Source organism: Saimiri boliviensis, chromosome 8 (assembly GCF_048565385.1).
Source record: "Saimiri boliviensis isolate mSaiBol1 chromosome 8, mSaiBol1.pri, whole genome shotgun sequence".
NCBI classification, from domain to species: domain Eukaryota; kingdom Metazoa; phylum Chordata; class Mammalia; order Primates; family Cebidae; genus Saimiri; species Saimiri boliviensis.
Window position 1 is genome coordinate 68,256,694 of NC_133456.1, and position 23,027 is coordinate 68,279,720.

Consider the following 23,027-nt stretch of genomic DNA (forward strand, 5'->3'; position numbering starts at 1 on the left):
CAAACGCAGCTTTGTCTCCTGGGAGATGGCGAAGGGATCCGAGCACTCTGCGATCATTACTTTCCAGCGATCGATGAGTTTATCAGCGCGTGGGTGTCAGAGAATGCAGCGGACGCGAATGGAGACCTCCTGGCCGCCGTGACCGTCCGCGTGGCCTCGGGGACCCGACGATCCGCGCAGCCTCCCGCCGTCGTCCTCACCGTCTGGCGCTCAGGTTGCGACCCAGCCTTCGGCTTCTCCCACCATCACTTTTCCATCGCGTCCCGTGTGACTAAAAACCTCCCCCGTTGTCAAAAGCGTCGAATTAAACCCAGGACCAGCGCGGCGCGGCGGGGAACCGCGCGGATTTACCTGCGCTCCTGTGACTCCATCGCGTCCGCAGCCGCTCGGAGAAGGGACTCCGATGACCGAGTCCGGTCCGCGCAGCTCCTCCCGCTGTTCCCGGGGCAGGCAGCCGCGCGAGGCCGCCTCCGGCGTCACCCTGCCGCCCCGGGCCGGTTCTAACCGCAGGCCGCGCCCAGCGTCCGAAGCGCCCTCCCCGGGGACAGCGTGGGAAAGGGGCCGCGCGCCGCGTTCCTCCCACTTCCCGCGGGCGCGAGGGGGCGCTGCAGGCGGGGCTCACCCTCGGGGCGCGGGAGGGGCGCTTCGCCGTCCGGAAGGAGCGCGCGGCGGCGCGAGACCTCTGGCCCCCCCCCCGGGGCTGCGGGCGGGTGGTCGTTCCCGGGCGGCGTGTGCGGAGCGTTCGCGCGGCCCCCACCCGCCCCGCGGCGTCCCCCTCGCGAGCCCCTGAGCGCGGCGCAGGCGCGGAGGGGGGCGGGGGGGCGCGGCGGCCGCGGATCCCAGGCCGGGGAGAGAAGGACCGCGCCGCCGTCGTCCGCGCTCCGGGCCCTCGGCCGCCGCCGACTCTGCGCTCCGCTGGGCCGGGTGGGCCCCTGGGACTGACTGGTGAGTGCGCGGGAGGCGCGGGCGCCGCGGGCGCCGCTTCCGGCGGGAGAGCGCGGGCGAGGCCGGGGCCCCGGACGCGGAAACCGCCTGGGTGGGACACGCCGGCCCGGCCGCCCGATGTGAACGGAGCCCTGGCGGTCGGGCCTGGGGATCACGGCGCGGGCTGCGGGCAGGGCGGGTCCCGGGAGCCCCTAGTCCCCGCCGGCGCTGCGGCCCTGCCCGCTCCGTGGCCTCCGGCGGCGCCTCCTCGGGCTCGCACAACGGCCGTGGCCGCCGAGAGCCGCCCGCCCTGGGAGAAACCCGCTTGGGTTTCGCGTTTCAGCGCAGTCCGGGGAAGCCAGGCTCGGAAGCCGTCGGTGCCCGGGTTACAAAGAGGTTTTTGTGCTCGACCGAAGAGTAGCAAACGAAACCCTCCGCGACCGCGCGGCGTTTCGGGAATGACGCCTCCGAGCGGCACGCAGCGCGGGTTCGAGCGCAGCCTCTTCGGCAGCGTGCTGCTTTTCAGATTTAAAGCATATGCTTATTTTTACGAGAACGAAAAGGAAAGTTTAGTTTAAAGTGGAGTTATTTACTGTAAAGGCGTCTTATACCAATTAGAACACACATTGCGTGAAAAGCCTTTTAAAACGTTGATTGATTTGATAATTGCTGACTGCCTGTTGTATGTGATCATTGCTGACTTGTTGGTTGAAAAAAATGACGCGTGGAAAGATACTGACACGTATTAAGGTGCCTTTTTTGAAAAAAGCACGGTTTTTGAAAAGGCACGGTTCCCTTTTCATAAATGTAAAAAAAAAGAATCTGTGTGAGACCTTAGCATAAGAAAAATGCTGTTAACGGTGGGCTTTCTGGGTAAATAGTCTAGGTGATATAAAATTTTTTAAACGTTTTTTTTTCTGATTTTCCTCCTGACACATGTTGCATACATCGTTTGTGTTTAAGTCGGAGGCGAAGGGAGGGAGGAGGACTGTGTGATAAGTTGCTTATGATTCCGAATCTTCCTGCTAAGAAGACTAGTGAGTGACCGGGAGAGGTGGCCGAGGCAGGCAGATCACAAGGCCAAGAGTTCGAGGCCAGCCCTGGCTAACATGGTGAAACCCTGTCTCTACTAAAAATACAAAAAGTAGCTGGGCGTGTTGACGGGCACCTGTAATCCCAGCTACTGGGAGACTGAGGCAGGAGAATCCCTTGAATCTGGAAGGCAGAGGTTGCAGTGAGCGATCGCGCCGTTGCACTCTAGCCTGGGTGACACAGCGAGAGTCAGTCTCAAAAAAAAAAAAAAAAAAAAAGGCTATTGAGCAAATCTTTCTGACATCCTTGAGTTCCGGGCGCGATAGCTCACGCCTGTAATCCAAGCACCTCCGGAGGCTGAGGTGGGCGAATCACCTCAGGTTCGGAGTTCGACACCAGCCTGACTAACATGGAGAAACCCTGTCTCTACTAAAAATACAAAATTAGCTGGGCATGGTGGCGCATGCCTGTAATCCTAACTACTGGGGAGGCTGAGGCAGCAGAATCGTTTGAATCCGGGAGACGGAAGTTGCAGTGAGCCAGGATCACGCCATTGCACTCTAGCCTGGGCAACAAGAGCGAAACTTCGTCTTAAAAAGAAAAGAAAAGAAAAAGACTAGTGAGACCGGGCGCAGTGGCTCACGCCTGTAATCCCAGCACTTTCGAAGGCCGAGGCGGGAGGATCACGAGGTCAAGATATCGGGACCATCCTGGCCAACATAGTGAAACCCCGTCTCTATTTAAAAAAAAAAAAAAAAGGAAGACTAGTGAGCAAATGTTTCTGACATCCTTGAGTAAAAAACTAAATTTTTTTCATGGCTGTTGTGCACACAAAAGGCACATAAAAATGTTTGCTAAAATGAAGGATGGTTGAGTAGTCATCTCACCATCATGCTGAAAGGAGGTCCGATAGACATTTGGATATTCCTCGGCCCCTATGTAGGAGTCAAACCCTTCCTGATCCACGTGACCCTGCTCCTCTCACCTGACTGCCTGAAACCAGGCCAGCTTGCAACATTAGTTTTAACAACAGGCTAGCTTTCATTTTTTTACTTTTATTCTTCAAATTCTAAAGAACTTGAAATGTATTCTAAAATAACGAGACTACTTAGCATGTGCCCCTGACAGTTTTCAGTGTTCTCTCTGACACTTTTAGAGTATTTAAAACATGAAGTGTGAAATTTGGGCTTTATGAATCCTGGAAGTACACAAAAGCAGTATTAATAAGTCTTGAAATTTTAGTTTATTACATAAAGATAGAAACAGCTCTTTTTAGTTTTTGAGTGCGGTGAATTGGAATGGTTACTCAAGGAATGATTGTGTATGTTGTTAGGTGAGGCATTTGATATATTGGTATCATTTCTGTACATTTCATGGTTGTCGGTTTCTTTAGGCTGTTCCCTTCCTCTTCTCCCAACTGGTAGCTAAGAGCTGGGAGCAAGATGTAACTTGCTAGTGATGGTGATTAGCAGTGAAAATATACTCACATAGTGTTGGTTATTCAACGCCCAGGGGTCAGAACACATGCATTTTCATCTCGGGTTCTCCCACTTAGTAGTTGACCTAACTTTCACTAAGGCTGTTTCTGCATCAGTAAAAGTGTAAATGGGTTTTATAGTAACCCCTCCATGTACCTCACAGGACTGTTTTGAAGATGAAATAGAATAAGGGTTAGGAAAATGCTTAGTAAACTGAAAAGCACTGTCTCATTCCCTGCTGTATTATTATATCACTTTACTGCTGATAAACCCAGAGCTTAGTGAAGAAGCAAAAATGGTATGTGTATCTCAACTAGAACACCTGTCATGTGTCACTCTGGGTTAAACGCACTGTATGCTGGGCGCAGTGACTCACACCTGTAATCCAGCACTTTGGGAGGCCGGGATGGGCAGATTGCTTGAGGTTAGAGTTTGAGACCAGCCTGGCCAACACGGTGAAACCCCATCTCTACTAAAAATACAAAAATTAGCTGGATGTGGTGGCGCACGCCTGTAATCCCAGCCACTCAGAAGGCTGAGGCAAGAGAATCACTTTAACCAGGGAGGCAGAGGTTGCACTGAGCCAAGATCGCACCACTGCACTTCAGCCTGGGCGACAGAGCTAGACTCTTTCTCAAAAATAAAAAAAACAAGGCCTGGCGCGGTGGCTCAAGCCTGTAATCCCAGCACTTTGGGAGGCCGAAGCGGGTGGATCACGAGGTTGAGAGATCGAGACCATCCTGGTCAACGTGGTGAAACCCCGTCTCTACTAAAAATACAAAAAATTAGCTGGGCATGGTGGCTCGTGCCTGTAATCCCAGCTACTGAGGAGGCTGAGGCAGGGGAATTGCCTGAACCCAGGAGGCAGAGGTTGCGGTGAGCCGAGATCGCGCCATTGCACTCCAGCCTGGGTAACAAGAGCGAAACTCTGTCTCAAAAAAAAAAAAAAAAAAACAAAACAAAAACAAAAACAGTGTGTTAAAAAAAACTGATGGAGAAAACTTAACAATACGTTTTTATTTCTAACATGTCTTACCTGCCCACTGCTTCGGAAGAACACTAACCTGAGACACTACTCAACCTGAACTGGGGTGGTCATTTTATTTCCCTATTTATTTCCAAAAATAAAAGGAATTGAAAGTATGGGCTTTAAAATTGAATAGACGGGCCAGATTCAGTGGCTCACACCTGTAATCCCAGCACTTTGGGAGGCCAAGGCAGGCAGATTGCTTGAAGTCAGGAGTTTGAGACCAGCCTGGCCAACAAGGCAAAACCCCGTTTCTACTAAAAATACAAAAATTAGTCAGGCATGGTGGCGTGCATCTGTAGTCCCAGCTACCCGGAAGGCTGAGGCAGGAGAATCACTTGAACCCAGGGGGCGGGGATTGCAGTGAGCCAAGATCGCAACGCTGCACTCCAGCCTGGGTGACAGAGCAAGACTCCGTTTCAAATAAATAGGTAATAAATAAAATTGGGTAAACTTTTATTCAAATCTCAACCACAGCATTTATTGAGTATCCAGCTTTGACTTAACTTTACTGTGCCTGTTTCCTCATCAATAACAAGAAGTGAGTAATGATTTTGAGAGGGTGTAGAGACAGGATTTCACCATTTTGGCCAGGCTAATCTTGATCTCCTGACTTTGGGTGATCCACCCACCTTGGCCTCCCAATGTGCTGGAATTACACTTTGTTTTTTAAATCTGTAAGGACTGTAACAGTTTAAAGTTTCATAATTTGGGCCAGGCGAGTTGGCTCATGCCTGTAATCCCAGCAATTTTGGAGGCCAAGGCGAGCAGATCACCTGACGTCAGAAGTTTGAGACCAGCCAGGCCAACATGGTGAAACCTTGTCTCTGCTAAAAATTAAAAAATTAGCATGGTATGGTGCCATGTGCCTGTAATCTCAGCAATTCGGGAAGCTGAGGCAGGAGAATCGCTTGAACTGGGCAGGCAGAGGTTGCAGTGAGTTGTGATTGTGCCATTGCATTCCACCTTGGGTGACGAGAGCAAAACTCTGTGTCAAAAACAAAAAGTTTGTAAATTTGGTTTGCTTTCATTTTGCTTGCTTTCCTTATGGATAAATAAATTAATTCAGATTCATATTCCTATTTTGGTGTCAAACTATAGGCCAGGGTGAGACTCTGTCAAAAAAAAACTATAGAAGGTAAATCATTTCAATAAATATAGAAATTTACATGTTATCACATATTTGTCAGTATATAATATATACAGTTTTTAGTACATAGTATATTCAAAATAATATACCTTAATTCTGTATACTTTCCAATTGATTAAAGATCTGGTGCCATTATATTATTCAGTACTAGAAATAAGCTGTATTTTTGCTTACTGCTTTCATGTTTTACTTACAGGCATTTTTTACCATCTGTAGAAACTTACTGTAATTCGTTTCTCCTCGCTTCAGTATTAAGAATTATACCATGTAAGTGAACCGTTTTGAAACTAATTTATTTTAATTGGACAGTGGTTGCTGTATCTGTTGGGTTATCAGTGGAATGTTGAATGTCACCTCATAAATAGAAAAATGATTTTCTTCTTGAAAATTATTTATATACTGATCTTGTATGTGATGAGTACTTTTTTTCTGGAAATCAAGAGGCCGATACATATTTGTGACAGTTTTGTTTGTTTGTTTGTTTTTAATAAAGACAGGGTTTCACCATGTTGGTCAGGCTGGTCTTGAACTCCTGACCTCAGGTGATCTGCCCACCTTGGCCTCGAAAGTGCTTGGATTACAGGCGTGAGCCACTACGCCCGGCCGACAGTATTTTTTTAAAGGAAATGTCTCCGCCTTTAGCTTGAAAACTGCATGAAAATATTTCCAATGATACGAAGTGTGCCTATAAAACTCCTAATATGGTGCCATAGGCACAATGTTTCTCATATATATATATGTATATGTATATGTATATGTATATACATACACTCACACACATGTACACACACACACACACACACACACACAAAATGATTTCAGCATGTGGTTTATTGTAATTATCCAGGTCTCACAATTTGTATCAACATTTGAAACATAAGTTTTTCAAACCTCTATAAGAAAGAAAACAGAAATCAGTTTCTGCCTTGAAACCTGATTGGAAAGACAATCTGAAATACAAACAGAGGCATTGTTTAACATTTTTCTTATACTGTAGGTTTTCAGGTGGCTCACATATTTCTTATTGCCAATGAATTCTTCAGTTAGAATTTTTATTTATTCGTTTATTTTTTTATTTTTTATTTTTTATTTTTTTGAGACGGAGTTCCGCTCTTGTTACCCAGGCTGGAGTGCAATGGCACGATCTCGGCTCACCGCAACCTCCGCCTCCTGGGTTCAGGCAATTCTCCTGCCTCAGCCTCCTGAGTAGCTGGGATTACAGGCAAACGCCACCATGCCCAGCTAATTTTTGTATTTTTAGTAGAGACGGGGTTTCACCATGTTGACCAGGATGGTCTTGATCTCCTGACCTCATGATCCACCCGCCTCAGCCTCCCAAAGTGCTGGGATTACAGGCTTGAGCCACTGCGCCTGGCTAGAATTTTTATATAACATCATTAACAGTTGTTATTTGTGACATATTTGTTATTTTTTTTTTCATTTTTTAGACTGAAAAGATATGAATGAGTATCCTAAAAAAAGAAAAAGGAAGACTCTACACCCTTCTCGTTATTCAGGTAAGTGTATAATTTATTTATTTTTAATTGAGTATGAATTAATTCCCACAAAATTATATTCCCTTTCTCCTAAGTGATCAAATGAGACTTAAATGTCTGGGTCAGTTTTTAGGTAAAAGAACGGTTTAAATACATTCTCTGAATATATATTCCTTATTGTCTACCATGCGGTAGGCATACATAAGAACTTTATAGACATTATTTTATTCCTCACAGCTCTATGGGTTATAAATATTTAAAATTGCCGGGCGCGGTGGCTCAAGCCTGTAATCCCAGCACTTTGGGAGGCCGAGGCGGGTGGATCATGAGGTCAAGAGATTGAGACCATCCCGGTCAACATGTTGAAACCCCATCTCTACTAAAAACACAAAAAATTAGCTGGGCATGGTGGTGAGTGCCTGTAATCCCAGCTACTCAGGAGGCTGAGGCAGGAGAATTGCCTGAACCCAGGAGGCGGAGGTTGCAGTGAGCCGAGATCGCGCCATTGCACTCCAGCCTGGGTAACAAGAGCGAAACTCTGTCTCAAAAAAAAAAAATAATTAATTAATTAATTAATTAAAATTAGCCAAGGTTATTTACTTATACAGCATAATTGGGGTTTGCATGTCTGAATCCTAAGTTGTGCTTAAGATACAATGATAACAATCTCTGTAGAAAATATTTTACATTATTGGGGAAAAAAGACATTCTCTTCTCTATTACTTTTGGGAATGGAAACTTTCTGACTGAAATTTTTTTTTCTTGAGACAGAGCCTTGCTCTGTAGCCCAGGCTGGAGTGCAGTGGTTCGATCTTGACTCACTGCAACCTCTGCCTCCTGGGTTCAAGCAGTTGCTCTGCCACAGCCTCTCGAGCAGCTGGGATTACAGGCGCACACCACTGTGCACGGTGAATTTTTTGTACTTTTAGTAGAGATTGGGTTTCACCATGCTGGCCAGGCTGGTTGACTGTGTAGTTTCAGATCCTTTGATTGGGGTTGGCTCTGCTGTGTTGGTAGTGTAAGAAAAGGGGTCTTTGTGGCCATCTCTAACTAATGCACCTCGCGTACATTTGCGTGGGACGGTCTCAGTCTTGCCTGTTAGTCTGCCCAGCCTGCACATTCTTTTTTTTTTTTTTTTTTTTTTTTTTGAGACGGAGTGTCGCTCTTGTTACCCAGACTGGAGTGCAATGGCACGATCTTGGCTCACCGCAACCGCCGCCTCCTGGGTTCAAGCAATTCTCCTGCCTCAGCCTCCTGAGTAGCTGGGACTACAGGCACTCACCACCATGCCCAGCTAATGTTTTGTATTTTCATTAGAGACGGGGTTTCACCATGTTGACCAGGATGGTCTCGATCTCTTGACCTCGTGATCCACCCGCCTCAGCCTCCCAAAGTGCTTGGATTACAGGCTTGAGCCACCGCGCCCAGCCGCACATTCTTAATATCTAAGTAAATTAAGCCTGGTAGACTGCTTGCTGGCCCTCCCTAGACAAGACTTGAAATGACTGTATTCATAAGCCCTAAGTAGGCCTCACCATTTCCACTACGTAATAAACTTTATCTGCATGATGGCACACGTTCCTGGTGGTTCACTGTTTGGTGCAGTTAATATAGTGTTTATCATATATTTTGATTTTATGTGATTCTGAGTATGAAGCAAATGTATCCTTGTGTATTTCAAAGTTGTGTTTTAAAGTATATAATTTGTGATTCTTTCAAAGCCCAATGTCAGTATCAGATCTGAAATATAAAAGCTGTGATTCTTTCAAAGCCCAATGTCAGTATCAGATCTGAAATATAAAAGCTTTAAAAGTTGAAAATAGGCCGGGCGCGGTGGCTCAAGCCTGTAATCCTAGCACTTTGGGAGGCCGAGGCGGGTGGATCACAACGTCAAGAGATCGAGACCATCCTGGTCAACGTGGTGAAACCGCGTCTCTACTAAAAATACAAAAATTATCTGGGCATGGTGGCGCACGCCTGTAGTCCCAGCTACTAGGGAGGCTGAGGCAGGAGAATTGCTTGAACCCAGGGGGCGGAGGTTGCGGTGAGCCGAGATCGTGCCATTGCACTCCAGCCTGGGTAACAAGAGCAAAACCCCATCTCAAAAAAAAAAAAAAAAAAAAGCTTTAAAAGTTGAAAATAGGCCAGGCGCGGTGGCTCAAGCCTGTAATCCCAGCACTTTGGGAGGCCGAGGCGGGTGGATCACAACGTCAAGAGATCGAGACCATCCTGTCAACATGGTGAAACCCTGTCTCTACTAAAAATACAAAAAATTAGCTGGGCATGGTGGCACGTGCCTGTAATTCCAGCTATTCAGGAGGCTGAGGCAGGAGAATTGCCTGAACCCAGGAGGCGGAGGTTGCGGTGAGCCGAGATCGTGCCATTGCACTCCAGCCTGGGCAACAAGAGCAACACTCCGTCTCAAAAAAAAAAAAAAAAAAGTTGAAAATATGTAGTATTTTCATTACAGAGGCTATAATTAACATCATGAACATTTGTATATGATAGATAATGGGAAGTTTCTCATTAAATGTGTATGTTTACTGTGCTTAAAATATTTTTTATTTTGTTTTATGTTCAGATTCCTCTGGAATAAGCAGAATTGCAGATGGATTCAATGGAATTTTTTCTGATCATTGTTACAGTGTCTGTTCTATGAGACAGCCAGATTTAAGATATTTTGACAACAAAGGTATATCTAATATTTTTTAAAATGTTTCTTAAAACTGCTTTTACATTTTTTATTTCTTACCTGAAAATGTGGGTTAAATGTGGATTGAAGTCTTTGAAACTTGTTACAATGTAAGAAAACAAAGCTGTAATTTTTTAAGAAAGCAAGTAATTTTTTTTTTTTTTTTGAGACAGTATTGTTCTGTTGCCCATGCTATAGTGCGGTGGCTTGATCTCGGCTCATTTTAACCACCACCTCCCGGGTTCAAGCAATTCTCCTGCCTCAGCCTCCTGCGTAGCTGGGACCATGCCCAGCTAATTTTTGTATTTTTAGTAGAGACGGGTATGGTTTCACCATGTTGGCCAGGCTGGTCTTGAACTCCTGATCCCAGGTGATCTGCTCACTTCCACCTCCCAGAGTGCTGGGATTACAGGCATGAGCCATGGCGCCTGGCCATAATATTCACTTATAACATTATTTCTGACATATAAATAAAAAAGTGTACTCTTCTAAGTCCATTTTTTTTTTTGAAGGAGGGGTGATTGCGGGGAGACAGTCTTCATTCTGTCACCCAGGCTGAAATGCAGCCATGTCTAACTCTGTAGATCATGGCTCATTGCATTCTCGACCTCTTGGGCTAATGCTATCCTCCCACTCGGGCTTTTGAGTAGCCGGGACTACAGGCATGTACTACCACACCTGACTATTTAAAAAATTTTTTTTGTTGGGTGGATCACGAGGTCAAGAGATTGAGACCATCCTGGTCAACATGGTGAAACCCCGTCTCTACTAAAAATACAAAAAATTAGCTGGGCCTGGTGCAACATGCCTGTAATCCCAGCTACTCAGGAGGCTGAGGCAGGAGAATTGCCTGAACCCAGGAGGCGAAGGTTGTGGTGAGCCGAGATCACGCCATTGCACTCCAGCCTGAGTAACAAGAGTGAAACTCTGTCTCACAAAAAAAAAAAAAAAATTTTTTTTGTAAAGACAAGGTCTTACTATATTGACCAGGCTGGTCTTGAACTCCTGACCTCAAATAACCCTCCCATGTTGGCCTCACAAAGTGCTGAGATTACAGGTGTGAGCCATCGCTCTTAGCCCTAAATCCACTTTAGTTGGTTAGGAATTGGTAGCAAAGCAGGAGTGACCCAGAATTGGTAGCATTTATGTTGAAAGGTTAAGAGTAGTGTTAGACACAGCTATACCACACATTGTGGAAGGAAAGAACAGAGGGTGATTTGGTGTTTTTCAATCTTGCATCTTCTATGGGCTCCTCTATTCTAAAGCATTGATGAATGACTACAGCTTACAACTTGCTCTTAATCATCATCGTCTGCAACCAGATTGTCCCAGTTCCCTTGAGCTCCCGTTAGAGGCACAGAAATATAAATTACAGAAAACATGTAGAGTTGGAGACATCAGTATGAATTCATACTTGTGGAAGTATGAATACTTGTGGCCATCCATGCTTATAGATACGTGTGTATATATATGTGGCATATATGTGGCCATCCATGCTTATAGATATACGTGTGTATATGTGGCACTGTACACACACACACACTTTTTGCTCTCTCAGCGGAGAGGGCCTAAAAGAAACGACACCCAGAAGCAGTGAGCATGAGCACATTTAGTGCCCAGGTCTTGGTTTCTAATGCCATTCTCTAGTAAAAAGAACTAGGCCTTCTTGGAGAAATGGCTGATTCTAGGTCTGGAGCAGGAAATATACAAGAACCTAGAGCATCTTGTAGTGCTGGAAAATGGGGAAGTACTTTAAAAAAACCCAAACACACACGCTTGACAGGGGCATGCTGAAGGAGCCCAAGTCAACTTAAGGAGCTCCCAGTAGCCAAGACTGAAAACTATTTGAGTTATAACCCGGAGTTTGAAATAAATATCCCTGAATTCATGCTGTTGTAAATTATTAGATAGAGGAGAAGAGGCCCAAAAATTCCAAATTATTAGACTTGATCTTAGCCAAAAGGCAAAAAGCAATAAAATTCCACATTATTTATGTAGTTATTACCTACCTCTAGGAGGTGGAACGTAACTCTGCACTCCTTAAGTATGGACTGCACATAGTGACTTCCTTACAAGGGGTTAAGTATGGAAAGTAAAAAGCACAACTTTGTAGTGCTGAAACCTGATAACTACTTAGCCAGGTGATCAAGATCAACATCTGCAGTCATCAATCATGTTGGTAGTATGTGCCCTTGGTAAGAAGTGAGGAAAATGGTGATTTACCTCTATGCTGTCTCCCGGTAATTGTAATTCCAGCCTAATCATTTAAAGAAAAAAACCAGACAAATTCCATTAGCAAGGCATCCTACAGAATGCCTGATTAGTACTCCTCAAGGGCTGAGAAACTGCCACAGCCGACAGTAGCCTAGAGAGACATGATTCCTTAATGTAATGTGGTATCTTGGAACAGAAAATGGACATCAGGTACAAACTAAGGAAATTAAGATGACTTTATTGGCTTTATTAATAAGATATCAGTATTGGCCATTAATTGCAACAAATGTGCCCTACTAATGTTAGACGTTAGTAGTGGGGAAACTGGGACCTCTCCATACTATCCTCAGATTTTTCCGTGATTCTAAAACTATTCTAAAAAATAAAGTCTATTTTAAGAAAATATGATGGATTGGCTGGGTGTGGTGGCTCATACCTATGATCCCAGGTCTTGGGGAGGCCAAGGTGGGAGGATCCACTTAAGGCCAGAAGTTTGAGGCCAGCCTGGACAACATGGCAAGACACCATCTTAAAAAAAAAATTTTTACTGGGGCTTGGTGGTGCATGCCTGTAGCCCTAGCTACTCAGAAGGCTGAGGCTGAAGGATCCCTTGAACCCAGGAGTTTGAGGCTGCAGTGAGCCAAGATCATGCCACTGTACTCCAGCCTTGACGGACGGAGTAAAACCTCATTCCCCCAAATATGTTGAAGCCCAGTTTTCACTATTAACCTGTATTTCAGTTTCCCAGTGCTAACTTTGAAACGCTAGGGCTGGCCTGCGGGTATAGAGGCTTATTCAAACTCAGTAATTTGAACAGAATCCTAAGGAATTTCAAGAAGTGTAACTAGTCCAAATAGGGCATCAATTCAAAAGCATTTGCTTGTTTGAGCAGATTTTCTGTGTGTCTGAAGTCTGTAGATAACTTCTCTTTTTTTGACTAAATACAAGTCCTCAGTTACTGTTGGAATTCAAAATTGTATTTAAAAAATTGATGCTCTGTTGTATATTAATGCTTTGATTATATAAATAATAAGTATTCTTCCAAATCCCTTTTTACAGATGATGATTCTGATACCGAGACATCAAATGACTTGCCAAAATTTGCAGATGGAATCAAGGCCAGAAACAGAAATCGGAACTACCTGGTTCCCAGTCCTGTACTTAGAATTCTAGACCACACTGCCTTTTCCACAGGTTGGGGACTAACTAATAGCATTGATATATTTTGTATTGATGAATTTTTAAAAAGTATACACAATAAATTTCTTTTTGCCAGGTTGTGTTTGTCTAACAGATCTTATTGAGTCATAGTCATATAATAGGTTTGTTTTATTCTTCAGAAAAATCTGCTGATACTGAAATTTGTGATGAAGAGTGTGACTCACCTGAATCAGTCAACCAACAAACCCAAGAGGAGAGTCCAATAGAGGTTCACGCTGCCGAAGATGTTCCGATCGCTGTAGAAGTGCACGCAATTTCGGAGGATTATGACATAGAGACAGAAAACAATTCTTCTGAGAGTCTTCAGGACCAAACTGATGAAGAACCACCAGCTAAACTTTGTAAAATCCTTGACAAAAGCCAAGCTTTGAATGTGACTGCCCAGCAGAAATGGCCTTTACTGAGAGCTAATAGCAGTGGCCTCTATAAATGTGAACTTTGTGAGTTTAACAGCAAATATTTTTCTGACTTAAAGCAGCATATGATCCTGAAGCATAAACGTACTGATTCCAACGTGTGTCGAGTATGCAAGGAAAGTTTCTCTACCAATATCCTTCTGATAGAACATGCCAAACTACATGAAGAGGATCCCTACATTTGTAAATACTGTGATTATAAGACAGTAATTTTTGAGAACCTCAGCCAGCACATTGCAGACACCCATTTTAGTGATCACCTCTATTGGTGTGAACAGTGCGATGTGCAGTTCTCCTCCAGCAGTGAGCTCTACCTGCATTTCCAGGAGCACAGCTGCGATGAGCAGTACCTGTGTCAGTTCTGTGAACATGAAACGAATGATCCTGAAGACCTGCACAGCCACGTGGTAAATGAGCACGCGTGTAAGTTGATAGAGTTAAGTGATAAGTATAACCACGGAGAGCATGGACAGTATAGCCTCTTGAGCAAAATTACCTTCGACAAATGTAAAAACTTCTTCGTATGTCAAGTATGTGGTTTTCGGAGTAGACTTCATACAAATGTTAACAGGCATGTTGCTATTGAACATACTAAAATTTTTCCTCATGTTTGTGATGACTGTGGGAAAGGCTTTTCAAGTATGCTAGAATATTGCAAGCATTTAAATTCACATTTATCTGAAGGCATTTATTTATGTCAGTATTGTGAATATTCAACAGGACAAATTGAAGATCTTAAAATTCATCTAGATTTCAAGCATTCAGCTGACTTACCTCATAAATGTAGTGACTGCTTAATGAGGTTTGGAAATGAAAGGGAATTAATAAGTCACCTCCCAGTCCATGAGACAACTTGATTATTCTCTTTAACTTACAGAACATTAGTGTAAAATAATAAATGCAGCCTTTTTTTGGAGATGATTAAGTGGATGATTGTAAACAAAACTTATGAAATTTGCCTTTAACAAGTAATTTTTTTAATTATAAATTTTCTTGTCATTGCCCCATTTTCAGTATATAAATATATCTTAAATGTGGTATTTTCATTACGTGCTACCTTGTAATTTTAGCCACTCTCAGTGACTGTCATCCTGTTTCTTGAATGTGGTCTGATTGCATGAGTTGAAAAGGAACAAATGCCCTAAAGAAATGAGCTGCAGTTTTCCTTCCTTAACCATGGGTGCTATTGACTTTTTAAAACTCAAGAGAAGATTAGTTTTTTGTGTATGAAGTCATTAAATAATTACATGACCAGAACTAAAATGCAATATACAATTAAGTTCACAGATACTCCCAATAATAAGAAATGGCACTAGGAAGCCAGTATCACAGGAAGAAAAGATTTGATTCTCATTGCAGTCTGTTTAAAAAAAAATTTTTTTGAGCCCTTATTTATTTGTTGAATATTTTAAGATGCGAGTAGGGAGGAACTAATAAGGGCTTAGACAATAAAAACAATAACTCATAACTCATTCATAACTTGGTGACATTTCATTTTCTGTTGAACCGTTTAACATTTTTTTCTTAGAGACAGGGTCTCGTTCTGTTGTCCAGGATGGAGTGCAATGGTTGATCGTAGCTCACTGTAATCTCCAGGGCTCAAGGAATCCTCCCACCTGTCCCCTGCATAGCTGGGCCTACAGGCGTGTGCCACCATGCTGCTGAGTTTTTTAATTTCTTGTTGAGATGAGGTCTCACTGTGTTGCCCAGGCCATTTACCTGGTCTCAAGCAATCCTCTGACCTTGGCCTTCCAAATCCCTAGGATTATAGGCATGAGCCGTTAAGCCTGACTGTGGCCCAAATTTCTGATGTCATATTGTTTATTGATAGAAAATCCACTGAAGTATTTAAAGTTAGGAAGATTTGGGATATTAGGGCTGGCATGAAAATGTGTAACTTACAATATTTGTCAATAAAATGATTAACCTTAATCTTAGTTCCTATGGCTGCCTTAACAAATTACTACAAACTGCATTGTCTAACTAGCAGGAATGGATGGTCTTCTCAGTTGTGGAGGCCAGACATTCAAAACGTAGTTATTGGCAGAGTTGGTTCCTTCTGAGGGTTTTGGGGGAAGGATCTGGTTCATGTCTGTCTTTGGCTTGTAGATGGATAGCTTCCTGTTCACATGGTGTCCTCCCTGTATGCTAGTCTGTCCCCAAATTTCCTTTTTTAATTTTTTTTATTTTTTGAGATGGAATTTCTCTTGGCGCCCAGGCTGAAGTGCAATGGCGCGAACTCGGCTCACTGCAACGTCCACCTCCCAGGTTCAAGCGATTTTCCTGCCTCAGCCTCCCAAGTAGCTAGGATTACAGGCACCCGCCACCACACTGGCTAATTTTGTATTTTTAGTAGAGATGGGGCCAGGCTGGTCTCGAACTCCTGACCTCAGGTGATCCACCCACCTCCTAAAGTGCTGGGATTACAGAATTAGGGGTGTGAGCCAGCCACGCCTGGCCTAATTTTCACTTTTTATAAAGACTCCAGTCATACTGGATTAGAGCCCCTCCCAAGGATCTCCTTTTAACTTGAAGAGCAGATCTCCAAATAAGGTCGTATTGTAAGGTGCTGAGGTCTAGGACTTCCACATATGAATTTCGGAGGGAGCACAATTCAGTAGCAGAGTCTGAAACTGCAGTATGAAGAAGATAGAATTATGCATATCATGGCCCTCAAATTTAACAAGCATTGCTAACAATATTATTCTCCAGGTTTATTGATATAAGTGGAAGATCAATTTATGACCAATGGTTTTCCCACTTCAAGAATTTAGTCTGTTTTGGCTGGGCTGGGTGGCTTACCCCTTTAATCCCAGCACTTTGGGAGGCTGAGGCGGGCAGATCACAAGGTCAGGAGTCCCAGACCAGCCTGGGCAACGTGGCAAAACCACATCTCTACTAAAAGTACAAAAATTAGCCAGGCGTGGTTGTGGGTGCCTGTAATCCCAGCAACTTGGGAGGCTGAGACAGGAGAATCCGGAAAACAGAGGTGGTAGTGAGCCAAGATTGCACCACCTCACTCCAGCTCGGGCAAAAGCAAAACTCCATCTCAAAAAAAAAAAAAAAAAAAGAATTTAGTCTGATTTGACAATGGTGACTGCAAGTATTCTTTGAAGGTATTATTTTTATCCCCACTATTTAGTTGTGTGTGCATACCTGTGTTCCTAGCAACTCACATTCCGTCTTACCAACATTCCTCATAGGGCTCTCTGATACAAGTGTTTCTCAGAAGACTTAAAATTGTAACAGTTTAAATTGTAAGATAACTGCTGGGTGCGGTGGCTCACGCCTATAATCCCAGCACTTTGGGAGGCTGAGACGGGTTGATCACGAGGTCAAGAGATCCAGACCATCCTGGTCAACATGGTGAAACCCCGACTCTACTAAAAAAAAAATACAAAAATTAGCTGGGCATGGTGGCACACGCCTGTAGTCCCAGCTACCCGGGAGGCTGAGGCAGGAGAATTGCTTGAACACAGGAGACGGAGGTTGCGATGAGCCAAGATCGCGCCATTGCACTCCAGCCTGGGTAACAGGAGCGAAACTACGTCTCAAAAAAAAAAAAAAAAAATTGTAAGATAACCTTAGAAACCCTCCGCTCTAAACCCTCTAGTTTACTAAGTTTCTAGCAGAAATAGGAATGTAGGCCGTTAACTGGTACAGTACATATAACCAGTTACACGGTGTATGGGAGTGGACCCAGGTTGTCTGGTTTAGTGGCATTTCCATTACACTGTGTTATGAAAACCTGATGTTTGTCCTTAGGATGTTTTTTGTGACTACTTCACCTAACCTGGTTGACCTAGTTCTTGACAATTTGGTTTTTATGCTTTTTACACATCCAGCTCCAGGAACTGGATTTTCATGAAAAACACCTTAAGTAATGCCTTGGTGGTGGTGGTGGGTTTTGTTTGTTTGTTTTTTTAATCTATGTTACTGCTTTACATTTTGATTAGGTGTTAATAATCAAAGAGATTGCAATGCAAGTACCCCAGATGCATAAATCCAAGTTTTAGAACCATCTAATTTTGTCGTTTTTGGTGAATCTGCAGCTTAAGGACCTATCCCAATAAAAAGTTTTTCTCCCACAAAAACTTTTTGCTTTGGCCCAGTTTTCACATCAATGATTGACCGTAAATTGCTTGAAGCAGTTGGTATGTATTTATTTACTTATTTTTGTTGAGACATAAATATATACATACATACATACCAACTACTTGCTCTGTTGCCCAGGCTGGAGTGCAGTGGTGCCATCTCGGCTTGCTGTAACCTCTGCCTCCTGGGTTCAAGCGATTCTTCCACCTCAGCCTCCTGAGTAGCTGGGATACAGGCGCCCACCACCACACCCAGCTAATTTTTGTAATTTTAGTAGAGATAGTGTTTAATCATCTTGGCCAGGCTAATCTTGAACACCTGACCTGCAATCCACCCACCTTTGCCTTGCAAAGTGCTGAGATGACAGGCGTGAGCCACTGAGCTCACCCAGTCTTTATTTTTAACTTGAAGAACTTTGGAAACACAAACCTACCTAAAGAAATTAACACTCCTAGTTTTGTTTTTGTTTTACTTCAGAGACAGACATTTCCATTGTAGTCTTGTGACTTGCACCACAATTCAAGTCTGAGATAGCCTAAGTGATGATGTTCATTAACACTTCAGTAGAATTCTTGGCAGGAGTGAACGGTAGTGACAGGTCATTATTGTTTTTCTTGCTATTTTAAATCTTAACCTTACACCGGGCATGGTGACTTAAGCCTGTAATCCCAGCACTTTGGGAGACCAAGGTGGGCAGATCACGAGGTCAAGAGATTGAGACCATCTTGGCCAACATGGTGAAACCCCGTCTCTATTAAAAATACAAAAATTAGGCTGGGCGCGGTGGCTCAAGCCTGTAATCCCAGCATTTTGGGAGGCCGAGGCTGGTGGATCATGAGGTCAAGAGATCAAGACCATCCTGGTCAACATGGTGAAACCCCGTCTCTACTAAAAATACAAAAAATTAGCTGGGCATGGTGGCACGTGCCTGTAATCCCAGCTACTCAGGAGGCTGAGGCAGGAGAATTGCCTGAACCCAGGAGGCGGAGGTTGCGGTGAGCCGAGATCGTGCCATTGCACTCCAGCCTGGGTAACAAGAGCGAAACTCCGTCTCAAAAAAAAAAAAAAATACGAAAATTAGCTGGGCGTGGTGGCATGCACCTGTAGTCCCAGCTACTCAGGAGGCTGAGGCAGAAAAATTGCTTGAACCCAGGAGGAGGAGGTTGCAGTGAGCCGATATCCTGCCACTGCACTCCAGCCTAGCGCCTGGCAGCAGAGTAAGACTCTGTCATAAAAAATAAATAAATAAATAAATAAATAATAAAATAAAAAATAAAAAAACTTTACCTTATAATGAGTTATTTTGAAATTCCAAAGCATTTCTCTGTATCCCAGAAATAGAAAATGGTTGTTCACTAAAAATCCTCTTCTCTTCCTGCTTATAAATTTGCCAGTTTTACCATTTTAAATCACCTTTCTTACATTTCTCTGAGTAATATGTTAAGTAATTTGTCAGTTTCACAGGTTTTATAATCTATTGTTAGGTGATTGCTGAATTGTTGCAGGCATTTAAAAAAAAACTTTTTAAATACGCTAGCACTATTCCCAGTTCTTAAATCTGATTTACAAAGCGTTGAATTACTTAATCCTGGCACTTTTCCATTAACCTTAGTTTGTCTTATTACCTTTTACAAAAGACTTAATATATTTTCCAAGCTTTTGTGTTAATTTTTTTAATGGAATTTTAATGCCTAAAAAGACCATATGTTGGCCAGGCAGGATGGCTGAGGCCTATAATCCCAGCACTTTGGGAGGTCGAGGTGAGCGGATCATCTGAGGTCAGGAGTTCAAGACCAGCCTGGTCAACATGGTGAAACCTTGGCTCTCTTAAAAATACAAAAATTAGAGCCGGGCGCGGTGGCTTATGCCTGTAATCCCAGCACTTTGGGAGGCTGAGATGGGCGGATCACGAGGTCAAGAGATCGAGACCATCCTGGCCAACATAGTGAAACCCTGTCTCTTAAAAAAAAAATACAAAAATTAGCTGGGTTTGGTGGTGAGTGGCTGTAATCCCAGCTACTTGGGAGACTGAGGCAGAGAATTGCTTGAACCCAGGAGGCAGTCCAGCCTAGGAAACAGAATGAGACTCCATCTCAAAAAAAAAAAAAAAAAAAAAGGAATTTAAGTGAAAATACATAGTTAAGACCAACTATTAAAATCAATGGAGAAGCAAATTTGGTTAGTCAGGTATACCTTACAATTAACAGTTTCATCCCAATAAATAAAACAGAAATTCTGGGATGTATATTCCTTTGCCTGTAACTTTTAACCTCAGTACTGATAACTGAACATAGAATGTCACACAAGAGAACTTTTATTATGGCACTGAGTTTATGGGATTACATATACTCCTTATGTTGATTTGGCTTTCCATAAATTAATATTTTAAGACAACATTCACATCTAAGAAATGTGTACATTCATGGTTTAAAACAAATACAAAGCTAAGAAGTTATATGTCCAATTTGTAAGTTTAAAAACTAAGATTTTACCTGGAAACCATCATTCTCAGCGAACTGACACATGAACAGAGAATCAAGCACCACATGTTCTCATTCATAGGCAGGTGTTGAACAATGAGAACACACGGACACAGGGAGGGGAGCATCACACACGGAGGTCTGTGGGGAGGGACTGGGGGAGAGACAGTGAGGGGTGGGGAGTAGTGGAGGGATGACATGGGGAGAAATGCCGGATATAGGTGATGGGCATGGAGGCAGCAAACCACATTGCCATGTATGTACCTATGCAAAAATCCTACATGTTCTTTACATGTACCCCAGAACTTAAAATGCAATAAAATACATATATATTTTTTAAAAACTAAGATTTTAAAACTTTTAGAGTTGTTAGGAATCTACTTTGTACTAGTGATTTGGAAAATAATTTTCTGGATAAAGAATTTCCATACTAAAGCACCAGTCACCAGCAATTCCTGACTATGTTCATTCTCCTTAGTAACTTTGGTGTTAAGTCGTAACCATCTGAACCCAAAATAAATTTGTGAAGAGTGATTTATTCATTCTAAAAAGAAACAATTTTCTTACATTGCTAGAATAGAATATTGTAGTATCCACTAATCTTATCTACTAATCGTAAATCATGAGGTCAGGAGCTCAAGACCATTCTGGTCAACATGGTGAAGCCCCATTTCTGCTAAAAATACAGAAATTATCTGGGCGTGGTGGCACGCACCTGTAGTCCCAGTTACTCGAAAGGCTGAGGCATGAGAATCACTTGAACCTGGGAGGTGGAGGTTGCAGTGAGCCAAGATGGCACCACTGCAATCCAGCCTGGTGACAGAGTGAGACTCCATCTCAAAAAAAAGAGTGTGTTCTTTGTTGTTTGTTTTTAAATAGGCAAACGAATCTAACCAGATCTTTTTTTCCCTTGCTAGAAATAATGAGCTGAATGAATTATGTTCCTAAAATGTAATGAATAATACATTTTTGAATGAAAACTCAAAAAGTATTCTAGTTTTTAGTATCCTGTCCAGAGTATATCCACTACTGAAAAATACTGCAGTTGAATTATTGATGCTTTTGCCTTTACTCTTCAAAGTAAAGCTGAAATCAGACATTGGAAACATATTCAGCAATTGTAATTTCTGGTCAGTAATTTTTTTTCTTTTAAGGCTATTTACCATGCTGTTCAGGATTTTGATTGGCTGAAATTTGAGAATACAGAATTCCCAAGTTTCTTGCCTATCCTGTTCATTTGTGGTTATGTCCAGATGGCATTATTTGTCTTTTTCTGTTTTTCTTTTTTTAGAGATGCCCAGTTAGGCCTCAAACTCCTGGGCTCAAGCAATCCACCTGCCTCAGCCTCCCAAAGTGCTGGGATTACAGTCGTGAGCCACGACACCCGGCCTTACACATCTTTTTTAAAATCCATATTGCTGAAATTGTATTCTATGGCTGATTACTGTTATCTTTATAACTCATCTTACTTGGGTTTTCAGAAAGTTTCAAAAGATTAAAGTGTTCCAACAAGGTAAGTTGCTATGAAGTAAGCATGTCCCCCTCAAAATTTCGATGTTCAAATCCTATCCCCAATGTGATGGTATTAGAAGATTGGGCCTTTGGCCGATGATTAGGTCACAAAAGTGGAGTCCTCTCTCGTGGGACCCCAGAGAGCTCTCACCCTTTTTTCGTGTGAGGACACAGTGAGAAGTGAGCAGTTTGCAACCCGGAAGAGAGCCTCACCGGAATGTAACCATGCTAGCACCTTGATCTCGGACTTCCAGCCCCCAGAACTTGAGAAATTTCTGTTGTTTAGAAGCCACTCCGTCTATGGTACGTTGTTTTCGTAGCCTGTATTGACTAAGAATAATTTGTTTTGATTCTTCTGTTCTTCTCCAAACTGTTAAGTTACTCCCTTCATGCTGTATCCCACATCACTTGCTTGGATACCCTGTAAATATTTTATATATACCTCCCTGGCATCAGATTGTGCTGAATTTGTAAATCTTGAATGTGTCTATTTCAAACAGAACATGTGGCAAATATTTTTTTTTTTTTTTTGAGACAGAGTCTCGCTCCATCGCCAGGCGCCAGGCTGGAGTGCAGTGGCACGATCTCAGCTCACTGCAACCTCCACTTCCTGGGTTCAAGCAATTCTCCTACCTCAGCCTCCCGAGTAGCTGGGACTACAGGTGTGTGCCACCATGCCCAGCTTTTTTTTTTTTTTTTTTTTTTTGTATTTTTAGTAGAGACGGGGTTTCACCATGTTGGCCAGGATGGTCTCCATCTCGACTTCATGATCCGCCAGCCTCAGCCTCTCAAAGTGCTGGGATTACAGGCGTGAGCCACCGCGCCGGGCCATGGCACAGGTCTCAATAACTTGTTTATGCCTGCAGTATTCTGTTTAAATTCCTTATGGAAAAAAAAAAAAAAAAAAAAAAAAAAAAAAAAAAAAATTCCTTATGGCATTCATCCACTGTTTCTGAGCAAATAAGATGCTGAAGTAGAAGGACCTGCCTAACTCAGACTGACACAGTGTTAGATTTGGGACGAACCTTAGAGATAGTCTAGATTCGTAAAGTGAAAAACATATAAAAATAATTGTGTCTGGGTGTGGTGGCTCACTCCTATAATCCCAGATCTTTGGGAGGCCAAGGCAGGAGTATTGCCTGAGGCCAGCCTGGGCAACATAGTGAGATCCCACCTATACAAAAATTTAAAGTAAATTTAGCCAGGCATGATGGTGTGTGCCTTTAGTCCCACCGACTTGGGAGGCTGAAGTGAGAGGATTGCTAAGCTCAGGGGTTCAAGGCTGCAGTG

The 23,027-nt window shown here is 43.2% G+C and overlaps 1 protein-coding gene across 1 annotated transcript; it reads left to right on the forward strand.

Moving 5' to 3' along the window:
- Nucleotides 1-856: 856 nt before the first annotated feature.
- Nucleotides 857-19,877, forward strand: ZNF639 (zinc finger protein 639). Its single transcript, XM_039478982.2, has 6 exons — nt 857-945; nt 5,808-5,878; nt 7,060-7,128; nt 9,689-9,799; nt 13,073-13,207; nt 13,354-19,877. Exons 3-6 carry the CDS (start codon nt 7,071-7,073, stop codon nt 14,505-14,507), a joined length of 1,458 nt encoding a protein of 485 aa, XP_039334916.1. The 5' UTR covers nt 857-945; nt 5,808-5,878; nt 7,060-7,070; the 3' UTR covers nt 14,508-19,877.
- Nucleotides 19,878-23,027: the final 3,150 nt, after the last annotated feature.

What these genes read in the sequence shown, in the direction of transcription:
- ZNF639 (XM_039478982.2), top strand. Translation starts at nt 7,071, where the DNA reads ATGAATGAGTATCCTAAAAAAAGAAAAAGGAAGACTCTACACCCTTCT. An exon ending in ACACCCTTCTCGTTATTCAG is followed by an intron (nt 7,129 to 9,688) that starts GTAAGTGTATAA and finishes TTTTATGTTCAG; the next exon opens with ATTCCTCTGGAATAAGCAGA. An exon ending in CCACACTGCCTTTTCCACAG is followed by an intron (nt 13,208 to 13,353) that starts GTTGGGGACTAA and finishes TTTATTCTTCAG; the next exon opens with AAAAATCTGCTGATACTGAA.